The sequence below is a fragment of the Syngnathus leptorhynchus genome, chromosome 15, assembly GCF_054491065.1.
Source record: "Syngnathus leptorhynchus isolate UIUO chromosome 15, UIUO_Slep, whole genome shotgun sequence".
NCBI classification, from domain to species: Eukaryota; Metazoa; Chordata; class Actinopteri; order Syngnathiformes; family Syngnathidae; genus Syngnathus; species Syngnathus leptorhynchus.
In genome coordinates this window covers 4,121,405-4,148,592 of record NC_141209.1, presented here as the reverse complement: position 1 = coordinate 4,148,592, position 27,188 = coordinate 4,121,405, and the positions used below count along the sequence as shown (strand labels likewise).

Genomic DNA, 27,188 nt, shown 5'->3' with positions numbered 1-27,188 from the left:
TATATATATATATATATATACACATAAAATCACAAATCACCTATACAGCAGTACATTCATTTGAACTTTGATGGATGACAATACACACAGCGTGTAACCTACTATACTCTTCAGGGGAGTATTCATAAAAACACTAAATGAGCAACCTGTAGAGGGATAAAAAGAACACCTGTGTGAGACAGAAGCAAACCGCTGACTTTTCTCATTCCACAACCAAAAAAACCTGCCAACAAAAGCAAAAAGAAAAAGGTATTAAAAAGCACAGATTTGCTCCGAGTCAGCGTGTTACAAATGAGTTGCTTTTTATTTTTTATTAGAATACATATGGTCTGCTGTACAGTTGGCAGCTTACCTACATGCCACAGGAGAGTTAAAACATGCACAATGGATTAAGTCTAAAAGGTGAGGAGAAAAAAAAAAAAAAAAAAATTATAAGCAGCCGCTTCGGCAGCTCATACAAACTAATAAAAGCCTTTTTATTGTGATTACATGTTTATGTTTTCGCGCGACGTGAATTTACACAAATAATGAACACGTCACAGTTACCCTATGACCCCCTCGCCTGGTTTGATTGATGGTACGGTCCTAAAGTTCCTATTTGTGTGCACGCTTCTTTCTTTGGCACAACAAACAGTAGAAGACATACAAACCCAGAAGCTAACGACAAAAACGAATGGGACTCCCCCTAAGCCCAGGTTGTGAGAAATGAACTTAAACAACAAACACAAAAAAAAAAAAAAAACTCTCCAGGAGTGTGTCATAACAACAATATATATATATATATATATATATATATATATATATATATATATATATATATATATATATATATATATATATATATATATATATATATATATATATATATATTCTTGAAACCAAGATGGACAAATATATTCCATTAATAAGGCCCACTTTACAAAATTACATGATTTTTTACCTTAAATAAAATTTCTAAGTTTTCCAAAATAAGACATCTTTTTTTTTTTTTCTTCCAGGAAATAAAATGGAGATCCAGCTGGACTAAAAATGGCGGAATGATTTTGGCACAGGTTAAGATAGAGGGGGCCCAAAAGTCATTCCACATCGAACTCTGATGCATCAATCTGGTGAAATGAAAGCAAACAGGTGCACACACAAAGCAAGTTTTGACCAGCAAAAAAAAAAAAGAAAACTAAAAGGTGTGGAGTGGGTTGGGGGGTATAATCCATTGCAGATTTTAAAGTTAAGTGCTGGTTAAGTGCAGATTACAGTCTACCCAGTAACACCAACAACAATGGGGAGGGTGGAAAAAATAAGCACTAATCTGAAGTTGAATTCTAAATAAAATGTTTGTACATACGCCAGAGGTTGTTTTCTGGGAGAAGCAAACTAGAACCAAACCTAAAACCTGTCAACAATTGGCGTAGTAGCTTAGCACGCTAACAACACCGCTGAAGAAAGCAAAAAACGTTCGATGCCTGTCCGGTCGTCAAATTTAGACGTGATTAGATCCAGTCGTGAACATTTGAGTTTGCCATTCTTCGGGTTTAAGTGAACAAGCTCCGCCTTTCAGGAATGTTCGGATGGGATGCAGAGGTTGGAAACTCTCAAAAGGAAAACTGCACTTGGCTAAGGATTAAACATTTCATTGTTGCGTTTCGATAGAGTCCGTGAGGTTTCTAGCGGATAATAATGTCTACGGCATGGCCAGTAATTGTTCTGCTATATCACAAGCATAATGTTGCATACATAATTCATACCCTGGCCAGAATGCTGAGTTAAAGCAAATTTTTATTTTGAGAAAAGTTTACAATTATGATGGGTATTGCTAACTGCTAGCATATTTTAGAGCATCTGATGTAAAATTATGATGGGTACTGCTATCTGCTATCATATTTTAGAGTATTTGGATGTATTGCGAAAGCCTGCGACGACTTCTAGATGTGACTTTTTTTGCTAATTCATTGCAAATTTTACTTTAACTCAAATATGGCCAGCGTGTGACTAAAATTCACCCGATTTCGCCCCGATCACCGATGATGTGCAAAGTAGTGTCTGCTATCAACCCAAGATGCAAATGTCTCTCAAACACCTGAATGAGGACAGTCGCCTGTTAAAAACGCAAATAAAGCACCATGGGAAATCCAGTTTATGAGTGATTAAAAAAATTCCCGCATTTGAATGAGGAAAAGAAAGGAGCAAGTAAAAAAAATTGAGAACGCAACAGGAAGCGAATTATTGTCTCCATTCCGGTTGTTTTTTTTGACGGAAAGAGCGGGGGACACTTTTGAGGACGAATCTTTTGAAATATAAGAATTTCTGGATCGGATATGAAACTTTGATGTCAACAGACAATATTCTCATATTCGGGATCCCCAGCCGTTTATGTATTTTTTTTGCAGAACTGAGTAATTCGCTTCCTGTTTTTGGTCCGACAAGTTAGCATCCTTTGTCAAGTATCAGCACGACGACGCAGCAGCAGTTGTTGTGAGATGACGTGACGGGCCGGGACTGATAAGGTCCTCGCTGGAACCTCTCCTTTGTCATGACTACGAGGTGACTATAATACATCCAAACAAGCAGAAGAGGATACGTGCGGTGGCGAGGCCCTCCCTCCCTCCCTCCTTTCGCCATGGAACGGGCCGGATACATATACTTGCGTCTCGATGTGCAAACAAGGTCACAGTTAAGTTTGTGTCTGTTTTTAAACATGGCTGTGATTGTTTTCTTGTCTTTGTTCGTTCTAGAAGCTGGAGATAGTGCTGGGAGATCCCTACTCTGGACATCTGTTGGAAAAAGAAAAACAAAATTAATTTGAACCCAAACATGGGTACAACTAACCCACTCTGCTGAAAATGAAAGCTAAGCGCTAACCTGCTAATGATGTTCCGCCTGACGATGGGTCCACGCCCGACTCCCCGCGCCGCTCTTTGGCGACGCTTGAGCCCGACCGGACCATTGCTGCCCTCTGGACAACACGCCCGTCGTTTTGGTCGTCCGTTCGTAGGAGCTTCCCAGGGGGACGGAGTTTGTGGTCGAGAGGTGCTGTCTCCATGAGAGATGGTCGGCATTTGCACCCTGGTCAAAAACATATACAAGTGAGAGTAGGTGAGAAAATGTAAAACAAAACTGTGGTCACAAACCCAAAAATATTTCTTAACCCGAGTGATCTCGCAAAGTGAGACTTTTACAGTCATTTCCAGCACTGTGATTATATTTCCTGCTTTTAATGGCCTCGAGGTCCTTTTTAATAGCCATTGGAGCTAATTAGCTTCGATTAGAGCCCCGCTGGACTTTTGCTGTGTCTCGGAGGGCAACAGACAGGAAATAAGTCACCCGACAAACTTGCAGAGTGGGCGTGGCCGGTTGCGGTCACTTCCTGCTGAGGGGAAGAAACGTTAGGGTGGCAATCATCTCCTTGTATGGTCAGCAAGCTGCGAGCCAAGGTGGATTAAAACTCTTGCCTACTAAGCAACAAGAAGTGCTGTTGGGATGAAAACCTCAGTCTTTAGAATAGTGAAGTGAAAATTGGTAGGAAGGTTTTGCTTCCTTGTGAATTATGCATCCAAAGTCAATTTATATAAACCTTTCGAGAGACCCCACACGTGAAAAATTGGCAGCTGTGTGTTTGGCAACTGTTGGTCTGAATTTGAAAACGGCTTCACATCTGCCATCGGGGGAATTCCGTCGAACAACATTCTTTTTGTTCACTTGAGCTCGACGAGACGCATACTTTCCTTACTTTACAATAAAATGTCACGTCTTCCAGAATAAATGTTCTTCCAGGTCAGACGTAAGCAGGTCGACGAGTGTGTGAACACGTTCACGTGTGGCTTTGAGTCAATATTTGGCTAAGAGAAACATCAGGCCTGCTATAAATGCTGTTAATGTGTCCCAGCAGAGGAAAGCCACTGAGAAGTTCAGACGTCATTGCGCAAAACAGCTCCCGCTCACGTGCTACCAAATGCAAAATTGAAACCGGAAAATAGGCAATAAAGAAAACGCTGAAGTCAGTCTGGCTTGTTAGGCTTGAACCTGACAGGCTGTCCTAAATCAGGGTTTCCCAAACTGGGGGTGGGGGGCTAAAATGCGTTTCATTGGGTGGATGTAAATGTAACGTTTCAGGGAAACTGAGCTGCCTTTGTCGACGGGAACATTGTAGCTCGAGATGAATGTACGGGCTTGTGTCTGCAGAACCAATTACGTCGCCACGTAAAAAGCCGTCTGCCCTTTGTCTCGCGTGCAATTTAAAAGAATGCCTTTGTCAAGCCAAGACAAACTATTAAATCACCTCTTCCCATACACTACATTCTAGAATTCAGGTAACATGTTTCCGATAATTGGTGGTTACGCCTGATTAATCCGGATGGGTGTTTTATACAGAAAGGACCGTGGAGGTATTTTTGCGGTCGGACAGAAAAGCCATATTCCAGACTCTGGTTTCAGACTCAACACGGGATGGTTTTGGTGTCTTTCTCATTAGCTGGAATAACATAGGTCTTATTCATGTAAGCATAATGAGGTTTCCTGATGCCTACTTAATGGAATTCATGTACCGTTAAAAGCAGGGCAATAACTATACGTATATATCATCATGAATGCCATGGGTTTGGGGAAAAAAACCAAAAACAATCAATGATTGTTGGGGTCAGGCTGTCTGCAAGCACTCCCAGCAATGTGGTGTTCACTCCTCCTTAATGACTATTGATTTGTTGGGGTACATCTGGACTCAAGCATGCTGACATCTGCAATTTTCTTATCCCTACCAAAGACTAAATGTACAGAGTTTTCTAAAGCTCAGAACAATGGAATCGCACTGATTTGGACCAGCTTCTTATGCTCCAATCAAGCTAGTTTTACGACGCATTCACGGGGTCGGAATAAAACAAGGCTCCGCCGTCAACCTTTGACACTGCAATCACATACTAATCCCCCACCGCCCACTGTCCTGACTGCAGCTGTATTCATCCAAACCTCTTGGGAATGAACAGACCACCGAAAAACATGCAGACAATCGAAGCCAAACATTATTTAAAAAAAAATAAAATAATTCAGAGAAGACTAGCAATGACCACTATATGAACCGTGTTTTTCTTGCAGTCTGGTCAATTTGTGTCGCTAACCACCGCTACCCAAAATGAGGTTTGTTGCTCTGAAAATCAGGATGAACAAGGGGCTGCAAATCAAGAAAATGGCTTTAGGAAATTCCCTAAATGCTAAAAACACTGAATGAAGGAGGCAGGCAGTAGATCAGGTCATTGCTGAATGACCACATCTGAGCCGTGGGACAGGAGGGGGTGGGGGGGGGTCTTTTTGAAATCCTCCGACCAGCTCCATGGTAACCAGCACCACTCGAGGATGACTGATGTTAGACGGGGGTCAAAAAGAGGAGACAAACTCAAAGTCTGTCAACTAATCAAAGAGTTGCGGTCAAGGCCATGGTGTGAAGATGAGGTGGACCCTGACCATGACAGAATTCCACAAATAGAAGAGTCTATTCCTTCCAAGGATTGAATAGCCAATTAGTTGAAAGTTGGTGGGAAGAATTTGCCGGTAGTACGGCACAAACTGCCTGATCTGGATTTTCTTCAGATCTCAGCCACAATCTACAACATCCATAAATGGATAATCCTCTTCAATGTCATATTCAGATAAATTGGACTAACGACGATTAATGGTTCTCCCCCAGTGTACTGTACATTTATGTTTGCTTGGTAATAAGCAAATAAAATTCTTTCCCAGACCAGCCTGCTTTATCATTTGTGACAGAATGGCATGTTATTGTAGCCACGGAGGCCACTCGATAAGCAGACAGACATTTGTAGTCTACACCCATGAAGAAAATCATGCACGCAAGACCACATAAATACAAAAACTAGAGGCATGTTTACGCCACGCATCTTGCAGGTGGCGCGGATAAATACAGGAAAACTATTTTCTACTCTTTGAGGTTTTTCAAGCCTTTTTTTCCACTTGTTAATAGCTTGTTCATTTCCACCCTGCGTAACTTTTCGTCCCACCCTTCTGTTTGTGCTGTGTGGGAACACACATGGAAGTACCGGGAGAATTTGTGGAAACTAGCACGTCTTCGGAATATCTGGAGGGATGAGTTATATACCTGCGGTCGTTGTGAGTACGAACGGTTCCAGGACTGAGAGGTGACAGGCGCGTGGGGCAAAGTCTTTCCGAGGGCCCCTGCGTCCGCAGGGACGGACTTGGCGGTTCCGCTGCGATGGAGCCCCGATTCTTCGGCTTCTTTGTCGATAGTCCGCATGTACATCTGCAAACGACAAAAAAAGGAATCATCTTACTACCAGCTTCTTTGATTGTTGTCGTTTTTTAAACTTACATCCGAAGGGGATGGCTGGGCTCTCCTCAGAGCAGAAACAATCCCACTGGTTTTAGGTCCATAGCTCCTCGAGTCATCAGAGTCAACCGTTCTCGCCAGGTAAGCCCTGCATGTTGTTGTAGATTCTGCCTCATCCTCAGAACCCCCGTCCATGACCCCCCTTCTTCGTCTCTCCTTGTCATCTGACCCGGGGCCTTTGTTCTTCCAAGTGCTTCTCACGGTTACATTCTTCGTGTCTGGTAGATAGTCTTCTTGCTGCGTATGACTTTGGTTTTGCCAGCTGGTGAAAGTGGTGGTGCTATTGGAGCTTTCGAAGGCAGAAGAATCGTTGAGGTCAGCAGAGGTCGTGTCCGAAGACGGGTGGCTAAAGCTGCTGTGTTGGTAGGCCGTGTGCCTCGTGGTTGTTTCCACTCTGGAGGAACTGTGAATCCTCAACTTGGATGAGGAATCATTGTGGTTATCCGCTCCGGGGTCCTGGTCCTGGCTTGACCGCCTGGTAAGCTCGCTCTTGGGGATGGAGATTTCGTAAGGGATTGAAATGCTGCCATGGTGCTCGCTACTTGGGCCTGTCCAATGAAAGAAGTTTGAATAGATGAGTCATCTGATTATGTATTCATCATATTTCTTATGTAACCATATACCTGAACTTACAAGTATTTCTATTCTGTTGCCAAATCAAGCACAGATTTTGAAATGGGAATGTCAGAACACGGTGATACCAAAACTAGATGGGAGGGGTCAAGTGAATGGTGGTCAACTTACCGATGAGAAAGTTACTGGTGGATGTGTGGCGTTCCTTGGCGGACAAGGGTTCACTGGATACACTGCTGCTGCGACTGCTGGTTCTGGAGGAGCACGGGTCATTGGGATAGATCGTTATACTGCTGGTTATCTTACTGGTGTTGGTCAACACGGGTTTAGTGGATATCCTGGGTTTGCCGTTGGTGGGCAAGGCTTCGGAAATCATCATCTCTTTCCTGTCGATTTCAACGATGGCAGGTTTGATGACTGCTTTTGACCTCAGCGCCTCGCGTGGACTGCAAACTCGCTGGACTTCCAAACCAGATGGAGTGTTCCCGCCTCCCTCAGCTAAATGTGCTCTCAGTTCTTCATCGAAGGAACTTCTGGAGGAAGAACCCTCTGAATGAGAGTCTTTGACGTGGGAATATGGAGAATATCTCGAGGTTGCAGTCCTACTGCTCGGAGTTGTAGTAGTCGTTTCATTCACCGTCTCTGGTTCGGAAGGTCTCGAACCGGTCGATTCTGTTTCTGAAGCAGAGGAATGACCTTCAGACCCCTGGTCATTTGGCAGCAGTTGATTGACGTTGGATCTGTAAGCTTTGTAGGATCCATTGGCCTTGGACAGGTTGGATGCAGAATGTTGAAGCGGGTCAATCGATTCTTGGTCTGAGGGGAACTCAGCGTCCTTGTCTGGTACGGCGGTGCTGCTCTCAGGCACAACATCTGAGTTTGTTGATTCACTGTCGCTGCCTCCATATGATTTTGAAAGTTTTTCCATTCTGCTCTTTTTGCCGTCCCCATCGCCCTGTCTATAAGGTGTCCTCAGGGGTTTCTGGTCATTAGCTGCTGGCGGGTAGCGGCTAAGAACGGACACTTTTTTAACGTCACTGGCGGGTGTATGCGAAGTGCTGTACATTGTTCCCTTGTAAGATTTTTCCTCAATTCCTCTCCCCGTCTCTCTTATTCCGTTATCGGAAAAAGTATTGGGGGTTTTGGGTGTCCTCCTACTTTTGTGTGCAGGACTGATGGCTCTGTTAGGATACATGGGAGATGTTTCCTCTGAGTTGCTGAGATCTTTAGTTCTGAGCTTGGTTTCTCTTTTGTGCTGAGGAGATAGCTCCCTGATCCGGTGCTTAGGCGAGCTGGGCTCAGTGACAGATGCGGCGCTCCGGTATTTAGGCTTCTCTTGCCTGAAACTTCCCTTGGCGAGCTCTTCATTCTCAGCTTTGCCATTCTCCAGATGCTTGGCAGGGCTGTTGGGGCAGATGTTAGCACTTCCGTTGCCTTGCTTATCCACAGTTCGGTGGCCTCCGATTCCACCTTTACTGCACAGCTGCGTTCTGAGCTGTTCCACCTGCTCGCTCAGTTGGCGAGCCCGGTCTCGTTCCATCTGGAACTTTTTGTGAAGCTCGCCGTTTTTTGACTCGGAGCTCTTCAAGTCATTCTCCACAATCTCCAGTTGTTTGAGACGGTTCTTCAGACGTTCAACTTCTTGCGTCAACTCCTTTACCTTATTGTCCTCCTCAGGTGACCCTGCAAGGTTCTTCTGATTTTCAGATTTATTCAGCAGGCCGATGTTGTAGTCGAGGCTCTTCTTGCGTCCAGTCAAGTTACTGGTGTGGATGCCGGTGGAGGACAGCTCCTCTTCAATTCTTGATCTTATAAAGTCTGTACAACCAGGATCGACAGACATCCCAAGGCGTTCCAGTTTCTCTGTGAGGTTTAAAATGATCTTCTCATCTTCCTTTTGTTTCTCTCGTATCCTCTTGTGCTCATTCTCAAAGGTCTGGCAGAATCCTTTAAGCTTGTCAAGTTCCGCCGCTAATGTTTGCTCTGCTTTGTCCAGTTTCACCTCAGAAACCTCCATTTCCTTTAAACGTGTTTTGAGGGTCTCCAACTCGGTCGAGAGTTTCTTGGTCAGGTTTTTCTCTTCATTGAGGCTGAGGCAGAGCTGGCTACAGTCTGACTTACTTTTCCCAAAAGCTTCTTCCAGTTTCTCCAGTTCGGCCATCCTCCTCTGGAGATGTTCGATCTCGGCCTTCAGCTCCATGGTTAGATTTTCCTCCTCTTCCAGTTTCTCTCTCACAGTTCGGCAGAGGTCTTCGGCTTTGCGGACCTCCTCATCTTTACCTTGGATTTTCAAGAGGCGTTTCCTTAGGGACTCGACATCGGCAAGCAAGGACGAATTGCTGCCTTCTGCCTGGATGATCTTGTCCTGTTGGGGAGAGTTTACCGGTTGATTAAAATATTTCTGTACATCAGTTCTGCAAACATTGCTCATTACTAACCTGAATGTCGAGCAACTCATCTTCAGACTTCTGCAACTTGTTAGTGGCTTCCTCCAATTCATCGAGCCGTCGACTGAGACTTTGTAGCTTGTGCCGCAAGTGGCGATGTGTCATGTCAGACATGGCTACAAAGTTGATTTTATTGTCTTTCTAGTGTCTTGTGTTTTCTTCAGGTTATTTGAGCCTTGGCAGAGGTCCACATTTGTGTTGTGTTGATATCAATTCGCCTTCAATGTTAGACAACGGCTAATGTGAAAGTGGCTTTGATCTCTTTGTTCTCTTTTTACACGTGGTGCTTTAAGAAAAGTTCCATCAGCTTGATGTTTAGATGTCATCTATAGGAGGGAGAAAGAAAAAAAAATCACTTTAGTCACTGACAGTAGTTTAATAATCGGAGTGACAGATTGAAGATATCCTTTTGTTTTTTTATGCCAAGGACAGAAAATGACGCAAATGTCAACACAATCAAAGACCAACAGAAACATTTAGTGGAGTTGTGCAGTGTGCTTGCCAAACACAGGAATAATACAGTGCAATTCTTTCCTTTATCATTGAACCACTATTTTCGCTGTTCACCTTGTTTTGTCCTTTTACAAGGAGCTGTGGGGGTTCCACATGTCAGTATGGATGGGGGTTTGGATATGCCGGCACGTTTCACGCATGCACACACACATACTGTACACACACAATCTACCCTGCCGCTATCCCCAACATTGATTTTTACTCGCCTGCGTGTTTCTGCTGACAGTGGCATTTCTCAATAACACTATAAAGATAAGAACATCAAATCTCCCCCAACCCTGCTTCAAAATAATACACAGGACAGCATTTAATAATTGTGCATTATGTTCAATTATTTTGAACTTCCACCAGTTAATGGAAAAGCATCAATAGGTACTGTTTCGTGGAAAATGGATGCTTTGATGTCATACGACATCCATGACACCAATTAGTAGCACACAAAAAGCAGACTGTCAGCAGAGCCTCCATCTATCAGTTTGTTTCATGAATGATTCAGGTGGTGGGCTTATCCTGCTCCCACTGCACCCCCCCCTCTTTCATTTTGCTAAGCAGGCGCCGTTATCGACCATGAGGAGAGATCAGCCTGAGGGTGGGACTGAACATCTGCACACATCATCACTTGTCGACAGCTCTTAATCCTCCCCTTCGTGTCCCCTCATTCATGTTCAAAGAGTGCGAAAACCCCTTGGAATAAAGACCGTTTGATGTTGTTTTAAAAAACAGTTTGTGCCGTTAAAAGAAAATCTAGTACAGCAGTAAACACATCTCATGAGATGCGACAAGTTGCCATCAGGGTTTACTCCCAAATGACTTTATGGACTTTCCTTTGTTTTGTTTAATGTGGAAAAAAGTACTCGCCACACAATTTATTAAACATCTTGTTCAGCAGAAAAAAAAAAAACCCCGAACACTTTGAAAAGTCAATCTGGCACCGATTACGTTCCTGAAAGCCCTGTGATGCAGAGAGCCTTTTATTCTAATTATTTGGCACTTTCATGAGGTCTGGTGGTTTGAGCGAGAGAGGAAATAACGGCGCAAAGACTTAGGGTAAAGGGAAGCAAAAAGTGAGAAAAGGTCAAAATATTCCTGTCAATAATGTTGTGTCTTGCATTGGCTTGTCGACTGAGATTTGCTTTTCCGCTGTTGTAAAGCTAAAGTCTTACTCGGACTGCCCATCGTCATCTCCCTCTGGCACGCACACCAGCACGGTGGCTTTTTATGGGCAGCGGCGCGTGCAAAACGACTGTGGCAAGGGCCTACCCTCTGCCAAACTAATCAACATACCTGAAGCATGATTATCACAGGGGCTGGGCCCTCATTAGCCGCGTTCATGACGGGAGAAGGGAGAGCTTGATAACTTTGACCAGGGGGGTGTCCAAAGTCCGGCCATTTGTGCCCGGTCATCCATTTTTTTGTTTTGTTTTTGTGGCCCAATACATTTGGCAGCACCTACTATAGAGAACGACTTCCTTAATGTCAGATTGATATCAGTGGCTGGTATCGGCAGCCTGCACGGTTTTTCCAATAGCTAAAAACAAAACTAGTATCGGATTGATAAGATTTGGTATCGGTACTTTCTTATCACTATTGAGGTGGAATTACACAGCCTTCAGATAACCACATTAAAAAAAAACTTATTAGAATTGTATCATTATCTTGTTGACATTCACAAAACATCCATTTAATTCTAACTACAGCTTAAAATGAGTGTACGACACACACTGTAATAAAAGCAAACCCCGAGTCAGCTCCTTGCATTGTGAACGCAAGCGGGGGAAACTCGAAAGCAGGAAAAAAAAAGTCATTTCAACAGTGAGAGGTTAACAGAAAAGTCAACATCCGGAGGTTTGAAGGGCCGCAGTTGCTTTCCTCAGCTGTAAGTGGAATGTTGAACCATGATTCCAAATTTAGTATGTTTTGCTACAGTCTTGCACCAAACTGGGCTATGACACATCAAAACACATAAAAGGTACTGCGGGTCGGATATTGATGTTCCCGAGAGGAGGGGGGGGGGGGGGGAATGATGATAAAACTTATTGGAAAGTTGAGTTTCTCTCTTTTTCTTTCACTCTTTCTCTCACACGAAGGTTACAATCAGACACCATATCATTAAGGCTTTAGCCACTCTTCCTGCCTGCTTGCCGCCTTTCTTGTACATTCTGTTCTCCTCACCAGAGGCAGAAAGAAAAAAAAATCACTCTTGCACTTGACATTAGCGACTTCTGGGTTCCAAAAGATGGTGGTTAATAACAAGTCCAAGCAAAATAATATCCTCCATGTGCAGGATGTTGAGAATGTGTGTGCGCATGGCGTGGAGAGATGATGGCGCAGCAATAGAAGCCACAAGATGGTGGCGAGCTGGTGCTTGGCCTGCATTTTTTCCAAGAAAGTGAAAAGCGGCTGCGCATAATGTTTGGCTTGTCATTTCCTGCGCTGTCATGTCAGCCTCTCGCAACGAAAATCGGTAAAGAAATTAAAGGCTGCGGTGCATTTTAAGCAGAACAGAGGACAGGGAAAGTCACGGAGCTCATTTCTTGAGGTGAACCCATTTTTTTTTTGGTCAATGAAACGAGACTACTGTATCACAGTAATTGGAACAACATGTTTTGGAAATATATGGCTTAACATTTCCATAATGATCATACATGAAGGCGTTTTGTCATTTTTCACAGCGTGGAAATATTTCACTGAACAGCTAACTAGCTACTATTGCACATTTACAGCTGTCGAAGCATTCTCAGCTATCAGCGGACGTCAGCGGAACTGCTGTGCGAAGTGGGAAAAAAAAAAGTTTGCGTCACAGTTTGATGCTGACAAGAGAACATGGCAACATGATGACACTTAACGTGTCGACGAGCTGTCTGTGTGATTTAAGTGAGTCAGACAGAGAAAACGTTGAGCCAGGGAGTCGTAAAGATGAAGCTAATACACGCTCGGTTCTCGTTGAACAGCGATGTGACCGTGCTCATTTTTATTTTGATTTCCCAAACAGGCCTGAAGAGTGTCAGTGACATCGGCGAGGCAAGTCAGCCAGAAAAAGGAAAAAAAAGTAACCAGTTGCTACTGAGCGTACAAATGCATTAGCAAGCTTATCGAAGCGCTAAAAGAGATTTATGGCCAAACCGCTACCTCACATCCGTTTTTTTTATTTTCACTTTTTCTGAACGCACTCATCCCAGATGTGCTGGAAGATGGAGTGTGAAGGAACTGCCAGTAAATCAAGTGTCAAGTACATTTGTGGTTAAAATGTCTCCTGACAGAAATCCTGTTTTGAAAATTGAGTCGGATGACGGCAGGTTAATGAAGACCTCGATCCCACTGGATGGTAAAACTGTTCGCTCATTGTGACGATTGTGCCAAATGTAATTCTTGAATCAAGACGTTAAGGCAAAATGACCAACAACCAGCAGTTCTTGATTCAGTCTCAACTAACTTCCAGCCTAAGGCAGTTCTGGAGGACCACCGACTCTCCAAATATCCAAAACCGGTCAGCGTGTTTATTATTCCAATAGTATGCGTACAATGGAGCCTCAGACTTTCAATGTTTGGACGGTTAAACAATTTAGAGCTTCAACTAAACATATATTAAAACTGTCCAAAAACCCAAACCAAAAAGTGACTTTTTTTGTGTGTATATGTGCGTGAAATTATCTTAACACGCTATCCTTGCACCTTCTGCCTGTCTGCTTTCCTTAGTAGACTCCCTCACCCTCGCTGCACTTTGGCATCAGCTTCACGAGAAAAAGCAAATGCGAGGAGGCCACGGAGCCAGAGAGGGGGGTGAGTGTGAAGCGAGCCCGCAGAATGTAGAGTAGGAAGCTGCCTGAGTGGATTACTGCGGCAGGAATGCGGCAAGCGGCTGCTGAGAGGCGACGGCAGAAGAGCGGGAGGAGGTAAAAGTGATGACGTATATCAGAGTGGGAGACGAGAATATTGACTCAAGTATTAGGACAAAAATTGTCAATGGGAGTGAATCGTAATGATATTGCGACCGGGGAAACAAAATGGCAGACAATTTCATTTCAATTTGCTGTCGACCTCGGCTGAGGTCACCACGCTGCTGAGTGACTAATTCAGACGCCCATTTGAAATGTAATCACGGTAATTATCAAGGCCCACAAAAAAAAAGTGTTTATATGTTGACAGCTGAGATAAATGGGACAGCTGACACATACATGTTCTGTTTGTAATTTTGTGGAAGGCTGATTGTGCACCAAAGAGGGCGACGGAATTCGAGAATAGTTTTTGTTTGTGGCTTCCATATTCGTTTTATTGACACCGATAAACACATTAGCGCCGTGTAGCGTGGTTGAAAAATACAGCAGTGTGCCACTCCTGTGCGCAAGTCCAGGGAAGGAAGTTTGGCGCCGGTATTTGTGTCCGACAGGAAACACGCTCGGACAAAAAGTGAAGAGGAAGAGGTGGATGAAGAGGACGGGGAGAAGGAGGTTAAACCCAATGGACTTTTAAGAGACACCAAAGTCTTTATGTAAAGCTATACAAAAGCTAATTTATATTTTTACATGTTTATGTGATGTTGCAGGAAAAACCCCCCGACATTTTCGCAAAAAGAGACTAATTCAGTATCAAACTGTGCTCTTAATGAACAGCAGATGAGTAGAAGGAGATAAAACTCACATTTCCGATACATCCTTCATCTCTGACATGTTAAAGTCCTCTTCCCCTAGGCGCCATTCTGTGATTGGAAATGAACAAACATGGTTAGCAAACGTGCAATTATCAGTTTTTCAAAATGGCACCTTTTACGAGCATCTGCGTTTGACCTTCATGAGTCAAACAAACATCCCGGGAGTGGATACGTGTTTTGTGGGCTTTGCCATCGACTCATGCATGAGCAGACAAGCCATGTTTGGCCACGGCAACACAAGGCCCCATTCACTTCTTTGGCACGCACACACCAACACACACGCTATTATCATAATCATCATCATCAACAACGACCCGAGAAGTTCTCGAGTGCTTCAACACACACACACACACACACACACACACACACACACACACACACACACACACACACACACACACACACACGCAAGCACACAGACGACAGAAGACAAGCATTCCACTACAGTAGCATTCCATATGTTTGGTTAAGCGCAGAGAATCCCAATTTAAGACAGCAGTCTGGGTTGAATTAAAAGGATGAGAGTGGAGGCAGACGGAGGAACTTCAAATTACAGCACGGTCAAATTTTTTAGCTCAATAGAAATGAAGCGTGACTGTACCAAAAAAAAAAGTACAGAATTCTGAACCAAATTTTTGTTTCTGTTTACATCCTTACCGGCAAATGTTAAATATTTGGTTAGATTTTAGACTGGAAAAAAACAACAACCTACGATCAGACAAAAAATAAATAAATAAACAAGTAATATTTTCTAATTCTTTAAAAAGTACAATGTAAAGATGCTAAATATGAAATAAAAATAGAAAATTGTCATTTTCTACGATGAATAAAGAGGGCCAGTTCATGTTTTGACAGAGCCACCAAAACATGGCTCATGGCCCACCCAAAAAGTCTTAATGTGGGACGCTTCTTACTTACAAGTGTCATTACTAAAATTACTAGTCTGGTTAACGACAAGAGCCACAATATAACATCATTACATACACTACCTTATTATTATATTTGGCATTCTTTATTTACTTGACATATTTATGAAAAAAAATTATTGGCATTCTTGTGTTACTCTTTGCAAAGTACTGTTTTTCATACCCTAAACCGCCACGTCGATGTTTCTGTCACACAAATTTCCGGCCTGTATCCGACTTGTGTGGAAAAATGTCATCGGATTGTTGAGAAACTTTGCCGCAAAACGGGATTTTCCACACTGCGTGATAAAACACTGTAGTACATTCATAAATTGTTCACTAAAAACATCGATTGGAGCCAAAAGTCTCTTTATAAACACTCGAGTAGAACTCTTTGATGCAACAAATGTATTCCATCTGTGGCATCTTTGTAATTCTGTTGAATATACTCGGAAAAAGCACAGATTAGCCAAATTGATTTATTGATTGTTCAAGAATTCTGTGCGAAATGAATTGCGCCGTTGGAGCCCACTCATTTTGCCGTCGAAAGAAGTCCAAGATGATTTTAGCGTCAGAAAAACTGAACAGGATGATTAGAGTTGACTACGTTTGAGTTTTTGCAAAATGACATTGCCAACGCATTTGAAGGCATCTGCATCTGACTGAGCTTATGTTTCGGTGGTTGAATCTAATGGAATGTTTTGACAAAATCTCAAAACATTACATTTGCACTGGAACATCGATAGAGACTCCGAAGTATCATAGAATTCTTGTTTTGTGAGCCACCATGCTAAAGGTTAGCTTGATTCTCTTTCTTTTAAATGTTGTATAGTCATACAGAAATGTTGTTTGAACCTACCATTGGACCAAAACAGAAAGCGCCAAGTGAATTTTGTCAAGCAGCAAATGACCTCATTGGAAAATGGATGTTTTCAACCAAAATATTTGGATTCAAATGAAGCGCAGAAGAGTAAGTAGTGAACATCGGGACCCCCTCAGGTAAAACAAGATAGGACAGATCGTGTTCAAGTTCCTTCGGTGGAGAAATTTTCAAGGCCTGAAACTTCAACCGGGCCTCCACTAGCCAGGCGTGTGTATGGGCACCCATTTCCTGAGTGATTAACAGGATATGTGTGTGTGTGTGTGTGTGTGTGTGTGTGTGTGTGTGTGTGTGTGTGTGTGTGTGTGTGTGTGTGTGTGTGTGTGTGTGTGTAGCTCGGAGAGGTCTGGGGTTGTTTTGTCTGCTCGGGGAGGAAAGGAATGCCCAAGTCAAACAAAGCGGACAGGATGCCTTGCAAGAGGCGAGGACGAGGGTGAGAAATAGAAAGCGCAGAGGGGAGCAGGACGGCGAGAGACAGGAAGTGGAGGTCCAGAATGTCGCAGACAGAAGGAGCAAAAGAGAAGGTGGGAGTAGCAGAGAGAGTTGATTTCTCATGTGTTGAACAGCATTCCTCCTCCCGCTGCTATTTGCATTCCGACGCAACGGAGAGGTGGAGCGACAATTTCGTCGACAAGCTGTCAGACAGAAAACCATTCGGCGCTTCCAACTTGACTGTAAACCTGCAGAACCAGTACTAATATCTAATGACTAACAGCCCTTGAGCTCTCCTTGTTCCACCAAAAAACACAAGGCGCATCACAGCGCAGCTAATGGACATGGAGTCTAACATTTTTATATCACAGTAATTTGTGTAAGCTACACCCAGGATTGGTCGTTGGTCAATCACAGGGCACATAAACAACCATCTACTACCCAGAGGGAAGTGTACAGGAAGGCCTGAGCTAAGTTTCCAACCATTGTGAAATTCACTGATGGGATACTGACATGTTTTGACTTTGATGCTATCGCTAACACCATCCCGCCTATACGCCAGGGAATGGTTTCGCAAACCAGACCAAGTACATCAATACATGAGACAACTTGAAAAGAGGTCATTCCAACCGGACTCAGGAGTATTTGACTTTTTTTTTTGTGAATTTTGCTAATGTTAATGTGAATCTATCGCATAACGATAATCCTAAAACTACTATCATCATTAATGGTGCCACCCCAAACTGTTATCGTCTGACTGCATTCCTTTGCGTTGTGATCAAGCTTTAATTTTGGCGGCCAGTAACGGAAGAATATTGTGCAACGAATGTTGTGATTCTTATGTCAGTTTTATCTAAGTAAACCTTGAAAATAGCTCTGGAGGCGATCTTTTTTAACTCTGGTCTACTCCTATAAAATAAACAGAAGCTGCCAGCTACTTCTATGGCTGCTCTGCTATTTCTCTCCAGTCTCAAAGTTCAGCTGCCAAGCACTTCCTGGTGCTGTTGTTGTTGCTGCGCGAGTCGGACCCTGCCCAAGCGGGAGTGAGCCATTCTTTGACTGGTGGTGCAGAATTGATTGGCTGATATCGTTTCCTTTTAAGGTCAATTGTCTCTGAAATGCTTGGCAAGGCTGAGAGCGCGGAACCACTTTTAATTTTTTTTTTTTTTACTAGTTGCACAAGAAGGATTAGTTGTGAAAGTATGCACCAGATGTACAGACATAATATCGGGTGAGGACAGTAGGGGGCCTAACTGAATATTTGTGAACGAAACTAATACAAATGTTTTTCTGTGCCAGATCAAGACATATTACAAATGCTTCAAAAATAGAAAGTAGGACAATAAACAACAGAAAAATATGATAACTGGTCAATTAAGTTTATAAACTAAAGCCCAAGCTACAGAATGTTTAATGACCCCAAAATGAGTCATGCTAATTAAATTTGTCGCACATGTGGAACACATTCAGTCTAAGCAAATTTATGCCCTTTAATTAGGCCAACAGGACAAGCAGCCTTAACTATCAGATAACTTAAAACTATAAATTTTAAATTATTAGGGTGACTGACTACTTTGTTGCCAGTTGAGGGACTCGGGGAAAACGAGTGGGCAATAGAAACTAAGAACCAGAAGCTTTCAACTTGTATCCGTGTTCTGACAACGTGATCGTTACACCTACAGGAACACTCATGGACAATAAATCATACCTCCAAAAACCTGATGACCTCAGCAAACCTTTATAGTCACATAGTCTAACTAGATAAATGCACTGAAATTGTAGGGAGAAGTGGAGCGGTGTGGGTGTGTGGGGGGGGGGGCACAGTGGCTGGGCTTCACAAATAAACCCAGACGCTTGGAGAAAGGGAGGAAACGGGCTGAGGTTGGATCATAAAATATGCCTGGTATTCAACAATGTTCCACAGTGCACAAATGAGCCTCTCAGGGACCTGCGAACGTTACGCGATTCCTGTGAGGCTCCTGGGACCAAATGAGTCTCTGCATTCCTTTTGCAGCTCCAAAAGCGTTATCTCACGATAAAGCCACCTTAAACTGTCAAGTGATTCCTGGCTAAGGACAACAAAGAGTCAATCATTAACTTGTTTTTATACAAACAGATCCGCCTGGTTGCTTTTCGTTCAAGTAAAAACAGCCTGCGGTGATGGCAACAAATATCGGTACGAGCTTCTGCTGTAAAACAAAAACACTTACACAACATTTTGATCTGAGGGTTCAGATTCACATAACCAATCTCCACGACAGACAATACCTGACTTTCATACAATCACAGACGAGACTTACTCAACTTCAGAATACAAAAGACAAACCCAGCGCATTCTTTAGCTGCCGTAGCTAGAGACTATTCGGCCTCGTTGGTTTTATCGTGAGAATGAGCTTCAAAAGCACTGCTGGCATGTTACGAGAAACAGTTGGATGAAACCAAAATAACACAATCATTAAAAAATAACAAAGCAGAAATGAAGTGCTGGAAATAGCCGAGCGGTTATGGTCTGCTAGCATCTGCACCACAGTGATCGAGGCATACCGATAAATGGGCCAATGGAGCAATGTAGAGAGAAGAAAATTGATTTTTCAATCCATCTATAAGCGTCTCAAACTAAATAAGGGCGCTATTATGAAAAGGAAGCAAAGACAAGAATATTTATTCTGAGTCATTTTATTGCATTGCCGTTTTGGACCACTGTTAACTGCTTGAGGCTGTTGTCTCGTGAGCCATTGATGAGCTGTTTGCGCTGTGGTTTTGGGTCTGCCAGACAACCGTCCTCTAAGCATCCAAGATAAACTGTTGCTGGAGAAAACAGTCCTCAGACACTTGCTGTCACATTATGACTCGCACAAGACTGTCTGTCTTTTTGTCGTTTGGACGTGATGCGTAAAAGTTAGCCCATTCAGAATTTACATTGGAAATAATTGGAATTATTATTCTCCCATTTCTGTTTGAACTTGTTGACTGGATTGACCTGCTTGACAATTCCATGAAAACCGGAGAAATATTCAGGGTCCACAAAGAGGTGAAGACAAAAAAATAACAAAAGACAAAGCAGTAGCCGAGCAAAAAAAGACAGGGGAAGTGATTAATAGCCAGGTTGCGATGGCGACCCAACATTCTTTTCCCTGAAAACATGTATATTTGCTGATCACAAGTAAAATAATCTGCAAAAGGAATTTTATTTTGATAACCGCCCCTGTAGATCCAAATCCTGGACCTGAGTGTTATGTTTCCCCTTGTACGGTTCACCTAACTTATCGCAAAACTCATGAAGCCTGTGTGAAGGTCCAAGTTTTGGAAGTCACCCAAGCGTCAACACAGGGATAGTGAAACTATCCCTGTCCAAGCTGAGGATACCAGTCATTGATCCAGTCACAATCAATGCGATTGATATCCGTCTATGGCATTTTGATTGGGGGTTAGCATTAAGCTAGCACAGGACGACAGTAAAATAGCTTTCTTTATTATTTAAATAAACTTAACAAAACATTAAATGTCATATCTAGAGACGTGACAACAACCCCGAGGTGCAGTAAAAGTGCTCAGTCACCACAAACGTGCTGTTTGGAGTCATTTTTATAAGTTTCCATTCAAAGGAATTAGATGTGGCACACTTGACTTATATTTTTCCTTTGAGATCAAAAGATGAAGACATCAGACAAACCAATGTACTTTGATACAGCATTTGAGGACAAAAGGCATCCACCCCAAACAAAAAACAGCATTATTTGATCATTTATTAATGGCTAACACTTGTGAGAATGTCGATCATACAATACAAAATATTCAAAAGCTTCAGATCTGTACAGTTAAGTGTGTGTCACTCGTCAGAGCGTCCTTAAACACTGATTCATGAACCTCTGGATGAACCCGACTTCTGCTGAGCCCTGCACCAGTTCTGACTTCCACAACGAACTCCTGCCAACCGCTGTCGCGTCAGTCAGTGGCCAATTGACTGCAAATAACAGACTAAAGCCTCATAAATCCTGGAGGAGCGAAGCAGTAACTGTAGTCATGGGAGGGGTTGTTGAAGGAGAGATATTATAGTACTGGGTAGAAAAACAATCAAAATGGTAAACTCGGTATTCAAGACTTACAAAAGCAGCTGCTGGGTGAAGAACATGTTGCCATTTATGGATGTTGCTGAGGTTTAGTACATGTTGGGCCACTGTAGGTGGCACAAGGGAATTTATTTAACCTAATTTTTCTTAGAGTTCCCACTAATCCAAAATGTTTTTATATCTCAGCTGTAGAGTCAGTTCGACTATCTGATCAACGATGCTATTGATGGTATCATCTCCTGGTGTGTCTACTGATCAGTCCCAATGCTTTCCTTTCTGATATATTATATACTAAGCAACTTACTGATTATTCAGTATCATGGCTCGAAAGATTCTAATGCGTTACGCCGCAAATTAGACCTGATCCTAGCTAGTCTAAAGTCAAATCTACTTTGTTACCAAATTGTCAGGTTTTTGTAAAGAGGCTTTTGATCGTTGGAGGACAGATGGTTGGTTAAATATGTGCCGCGTTGGTTGTCTCAAAGTACACCGCACGCTATACTAGAATGTGAGATTTGAAGTCTTAGTGATTTAGTCTGAATCATCATCAGGATCACAACGCGAGTGTGACGTTCATTCCCTCTCTGGTCTGTCAGCTCGGTCACTCTTCAAGAAGAATGCACCTTGAACCAGACTGGAATGGCTCCTGAAATATGCCAAATATGCTCCTGAACACCCCGCCTAGCCCACCCCCACCCCTCACCTCTCCTTAGAAGATATAGCCCTGTTAGGTCCAAAGCCTACCCAGTCCACCCCCCCAACCCACAACATTCCTGCACTGTACAGTTCACTGAAAGCACGCACATTTAACAACACACGGATCACACAGACAATGTTAAGAACATTAGTAAGGCAAGTTTCCACCCAGCTGACCCAGACGCGGCTTTTCAGGGTAGGTAGTTCGGATTTCTTTTCATTAATGTCCAAAAATACTCCTTGGCCAAGTAGGCGAGGAAAGCGGGGTAGTATGGTGGTGGTGGTGTGTGTGTGTGTGTGTGTGTGGGGGGGGGGGTATACAGGGAAAATAGGGGCTCTATTTCTGTAAGGTCAATTCAAGCACATGTAAAAAAGTTCTTAAAAAAATTCATAAGAAATGTCTTAACTTTAGCGCCCACATCTTGTTTTTCTCACCTCCCTGCGTGTTGGCTCACTGTGCCTTCTACATGCTTTTGAAAACCATTTCCTTCTTTCCCTGGAACCATAAACAAGGTAGCTTGCCTGGTATCGGAACAAAAATTAGAGATCAAGGTACTTTCTTTTTTGGGCTCAGCAAAACAATGAGTCACGTGTGGGAAGATAAAATGGCCGGAAGGAACCTCGCCACTGCGTAACGAGTGAACAAAATTTGAGCAGCAACTACGCATTAAGACCCTTTGAAAGATATTAGAGCAACAGATGCTATACGTGATAATGATTAGCTAACACAGCTACAAATGATGAAGGACATTGTAGCGTAGCATCTTTGGACTTGACACTGACTTGATCGCTGTTCCCTGATGGAAGCTAAACGAAGACCAGATGATGATGTTCTTAGGTTACACGCGATAGTTCACGAACCTTCACATGAACCACGGAAGAGCAGCCTTGTGGAAGACAACGGGGGCAACTGGTGTTCATAAATTACCTGAATTATGGTATTAGGAAGCAGTTTGGAAGCTTGGCTCGGGTTGTCGTTGCATCCTTGTGGATAATTCATACAAAATGGGGGTATCAAAGTATGGAAGACATCCGTTAAGTGCCAAATTGCGTCAAAAGGGCAATGAAATATACGAAACCTTTGGCTCGTAAATTTGTTCTCGTGCTACCTCTCCGCTATCATCTCGATCAAAAGACCTTCACCAAGGTGTAACATTAAGATCTTATCTCCTCTCTTGACCTCTCTGGCTTCTTCCTTGATACCACAACCCATTGAAAAATTCAAAACCGAAGGAGAATTCTTGAATCAAAAAGGAAAGCAGATGTCTTTCAAATAATTGCTAAGTTGACAGGCTAGCTTGCATGTCACCCAGTGGAACTGAAGGATTTTCCCCTTAAGCAGCAATTGAGGTGGCGTGTCAGTAGTTTCGAGTTTCAAATGAAAGCTTCAAATGATTTTCTTTAAACTTGATGACTCAGAATAGTCGGCAGATCTGCGGCGGAGGTCTGAAGTGCACAGTAATAATTAGCCTGCAGTGAAGTTTGTCAAACCTTCAGCGAGTTCAATTAAATCAAAATCTATTCAAATTAAAGAAGATTTCAACTTCAGTAATCATCAATGCAGATCTTCACGATGGAGTTCTTGCTCGGGTTCCAGCAGGAAACCGGCGGCGAGGCCTCCTTTGGACCAAAACAGGCCCACCGGCTTTGCCCATAATGAGGAAGTTGTTGGCATGCTTTAGGGGGTCTAACGAAAGGGGCTTCATTCACCCTCACACACGCGAGAGAGTTGTCCAGCTTCAACTTGGGATTCTTAAACGGCCATCGACTATTTTCAGGAATGAGGTTTGTGGATGTGCCAGTGTGTGAAATCTCAGATCTGAAATGTACTTATGAACCAACGACTGTTTGCTGAGTGACTGACATATTAGCTCTTAGAACCTGATGACAGACGGCCGGGAGCAGAATATTTCAAAAATTGCTTTGGCATAGACAGTCTCGTAATGGTACACAGAGTTCAAGTGCAATCACAAGAGTGTCACGGTCGATCGCTGATAAAGAACTCGATGAGGGTGTAGCGGATAAAAAGTATGTAGGTCATATTTTAATTGTTCCTGAGTGTCAAAGAACAAATTCCTCAGTAGCAATGGCAGAAATGGGACACTGTCGAAACACATCGGTCAGTGACGGCACGCTTCAAAAACAGCCATCTTTATCACTTATTTAAAAAAGTCAGAATAGCTTAAAAAAAATGAAATTCAAAGCTGTACGTCCAAATTATTTTTATCTCTTGGCAGATCTGCTAATGGACAATGACTCCAGCTGTCCTGCACATTGTCAACATCAGCCTCCGTCCCGGATACTGAGCCCATTAATGGCATTATCACAAAACACACACTTGGAAAAGGACACACAGTCGTGGGAGGCTCGAATACCAGCTTTCTCTGGTTGCTATTTCAAGAGGAAGCTCTTTTTGTAATGCGTAAAATCCCGCTCAATGTACAGTGCCGGTCTATTCCGGGGCGAGAAAGTTTAGCAGGCCTGAAAGCGGGTCCACCACTAAATATAATCGACACCATCCGGTCCTAATTCTTCATCCACTATCCATTGCATTTAATATCACCGTTACGCCACATGTGCTTTGAGAATCAACTGACCTTTGCACATTTATTCCGGAACAAACCTTTTACTCAGATACCGCTGCTTGTTTTATTAGTTAACATCACCTGTTTTACCGTAATAATTTCCGGCAAAAAAAAAAATCTTTCCAAGCTGTTTTAACGCACTTGCGTAACTTGACGTCAGCTGTAATTCCACACTAATGTTACCATGCTTCACTAACAGCAGGGGGCTCTGTGAATAAAACTTGATGTGCCGGCTGGCCGTAACGCTACCGCTGACAAGCCCGGTTGGATAAATTCCCGGCGGTTTGATTCTCCTAACAGAAAGCCTCAATACTTTTTATTTAATCCCCAGGAACGGTCATTTAGCCACTGTGTAATCCCTCAGGTCGAAAGCCTAGGCTGATAATTACACTTATTGGACACCCCTAATGATTAGTTTTTGGTTTCACCCAAAGCAGGCCATGCTTGCTAGTTTTGTGGGGCCGTCATGGGGCGAGTGGAAAACCAATCACGCAAGGGATAGTTTAGAGAAGAGGGAGGTATGATTAGAAAGAACTTCTCAACCAGGATGTGGTCCAAACTATTTGTCTTCTTGGTCAAACAAGACAAGTTCATTCAAGGAAACTATCGCTACCAAATCTTCAAGTACAAAGACTATTCAGAATTCAACCAAAATTTCTAATGAGGACGGTTCGAATGTGAATGCGCTGACACAGAATGGAGTTGGGGGGAAGGGGCAAGTCAACCAGGAAATGTATTGATAGTATCAGAGCCAAAAGAGAGGCAGGACACAGTCTGTGTGAAAGGATATTCCGAGATGGGTGTGAAGATTTTCACTCACTGAGGTCATTGTGATTCATAAGAGTTGGATCGAGCCGAAAGTCGGAACACAAATTCCTAAGACTGTAGACACATGGATCATTTTGCCTTATATATTACATCTTAAACTTCAAAACCTCCACATGTAATAAACCATCCCAGGGAGCAAGTAACCAAAAACCCTTTTTAGCACACACATGCAAAGATATCAACACACAAGTGCAGATTTGCAGGGCTTCAAAGCCGTGTCTCAGCAGGTGTGAACAACAGCCCGCCTTTCCAGAAAGTCTTCGGTAATGTTTTTCCTTCTTCTTGCTCACCTTCATGTTGCAAACAGGTCAAGGCAGGTTCCCACCACCTCAGTCGCTCCCTGTACTGCTTTTTTTATGAGCCCCACCTGGCAGGTTATTCTTCCAGCCAGGACAACTACCTATTCTACCGTTGACACACTGCTCTATTGGTAGTACAGGACACACATTGCACTGTTTTGCCTTTAGCCACCTCGGGTCAGTGCATGCACTATAGCACAACAAATGTAATGAACACAAACGTGTGTGTGTGTGTGTGTGTGTGTGTGTGTGTGTGTGTGTGTGTGTGTGTGTGTGTGTGTTGAAGCATAAACATCCATTGCTTAAATTGTAATAACACAGCAACATCAATGCTAATCATGATATTGTTTATGGAGTTTTGCACTGTTAGCATTAAGCTAGTAGAAGTTATGTGGTTGTTTTGAATATAAAATGTCTTTGTTTTGGTTAGTGGGACTTTAACTTTAAGTAACAATAAACAGACTTTGTGTTATCTGAAGTTTGCAACCTGTTAAAGTGGACTTTTCAAATGTTTCAAATATTTGTTAGTTTCTGGTAGAGCTTGTCCTAATCCACAAAATGTACCCTTGAGATAACATGTGGTATGATTGCGTCCTATAAAAATAAAAGTCACGTTTTATGATAACGGATAAAAAAAAAAAAGGTGTTAATTGAATTAATTGAATAATTGAATTTTTGTTTTTTGCTGTCCAACGTGATGCCTGCGCTGCTGTGTGACAGCTTCCTGCTGTGATTTATATAATTAGGCCAGTACTTTCAATCAACACACTTTTAGAAAGAAAAAAAAAACCACATTTCAGAGAGTTAAACGTGTTCTAAAGTTATTTGGACTGTATTCATATTCCGTCGTCCCAAAAGGAAGAGAAGCCCAAACAATCACTTGGTTGGTTCGGGTACAAAGTCTCTGTTGCTAGCTTACTGCCACACCAATTTACACATTTAAACAAGCAACAACAACAACAACAAAAAGAAAGAACAGACGGCAAGCAAAAAATAAATATTCCAAAAATATATTTTAAAAAATGCAGATAAGATTTATGCAGTGACTACAGGCTGCTGTGGCATGTTCATGTTCGCGGAGATTCTCAACTTCAGCCGAGAGACCTGTCGTCGTCGTGGCCCGGTGAGACCTTTCAAAATGGCTATAAATATGACAAACAAACCGCCAAATATCGGTTAAAACTGTCGTATAGTGACATTTCTCGTCGCGTCGAAGATACATTAAAACACCTGAGCATTTTTGGGCTAAAATCGAGCGGAGGAGGGAGAAGAGGGTTGGAGGGGGGGAAACTTGCCGCAGTTGAACACTTGTGCCGCCCCGGCTCATGTTTGCTCATGTCCGGCCACACAAACGTAAAAACGAGACATATAGCCGTACCTCAAAATGTGTTTCGTCGTAAGTCGGGAAGAGACAGCAATAAATCCACAAAAAGCTGTCACCGGCGGCTGGAGTTTTGCTCACGCGGCCCCGGTCGCCCTCACTGCGGCCGCGGAGGAGAAGACAAGTTCATCCCGCTTTCTGAGAGCCCTGCGGAACCTATCCACCTTTCCCTTTACTCTTAAATCAGCGGCCCTTTTCTCTCGGATATCCCTTTCCCGAGTCCGTTCGAGATCAAACCATCACATTCCACCGCGTCCCAACAATGACAAAGGTGGGTTTTCCTTTTTTTTTCTCTCCTCCTGTTGCCGGAGCAGGACCCACCCCTCGGGATGGCTCTGCCCGCTCTGACCGCAAAGAGAACGCCCTTCCCCGGCTGCGAGGTCCCGCCTCTCCACCCCGCCTTCTTGTTCCTCCGCATACGCATACAAGAGAGTCAGGCCGGTGAGCAAAGCCAATGTGGCATATTTCCTCTCGTACAGGCACAATGCTGCACGGGAGCAAGTTGTGGCACGATCAAAATGTCTATTCGGTGCACTATAAAGTCACAAGGGCATCTGCAACTGCATCAAAACAGCATTTGGT

At 43.1% G+C, this 27,188-nt stretch overlaps 2 protein-coding genes across 5 annotated transcripts in view; one reads left to right on the top strand and one right to left on the bottom strand.

The window, feature by feature from the left end:
• Nucleotides 1-277: 277 nt before the first annotated feature.
• On the bottom strand, nt 278-26,956 carry luzp1 (leucine zipper protein 1). 2 transcript variants are annotated; one of them, XM_085931664.1, is made up of 8 exons: nt 26,604-26,956; nt 14,521-14,578; nt 9,361-9,695; nt 7,094-9,287; nt 6,332-6,897; nt 6,101-6,262; nt 2,857-3,060; nt 278-2,768 (listed from the first exon to the last, which is right to left on the bottom strand). In XM_085931664.1, the coding sequence occupies exons 3-7, from the start codon at nt 9,481-9,483 to the stop codon at nt 2,860-2,862; spliced, it is 3,246 nt and encodes a 1,081-aa protein (XP_085787790.1). In that variant the 5' UTR covers nt 9,484-9,695; nt 14,521-14,578; nt 26,604-26,956; the 3' UTR covers nt 278-2,768; nt 2,857-2,859. The 2 variants fall into 2 exon arrangements, with proteins under 2 accessions (XP_085787790.1, XP_085787791.1); XM_085931665.1 differs by lacking the exon at nt 14,521-14,578.
• pacrg (PARK2 co-regulated) overlaps nt 25,703-27,188 on the top strand; it is a 111,428-nt gene continuing 109,942 nt past the window's right edge. For 2 of the 3 annotated variants that reach the window (XR_015068315.1, XM_085931666.1), the window contains exons 1-2: nt 25,703-26,348; nt 26,921-27,047. The gene's annotated coding sequence lies outside the window, so the exon portion shown is untranslated. Of the gene's footprint in view, nt 26,349-26,846; nt 27,048-27,188 lie in introns of those variants that run through there. The other variant, XM_085931667.1, reaches the window with a different exon arrangement.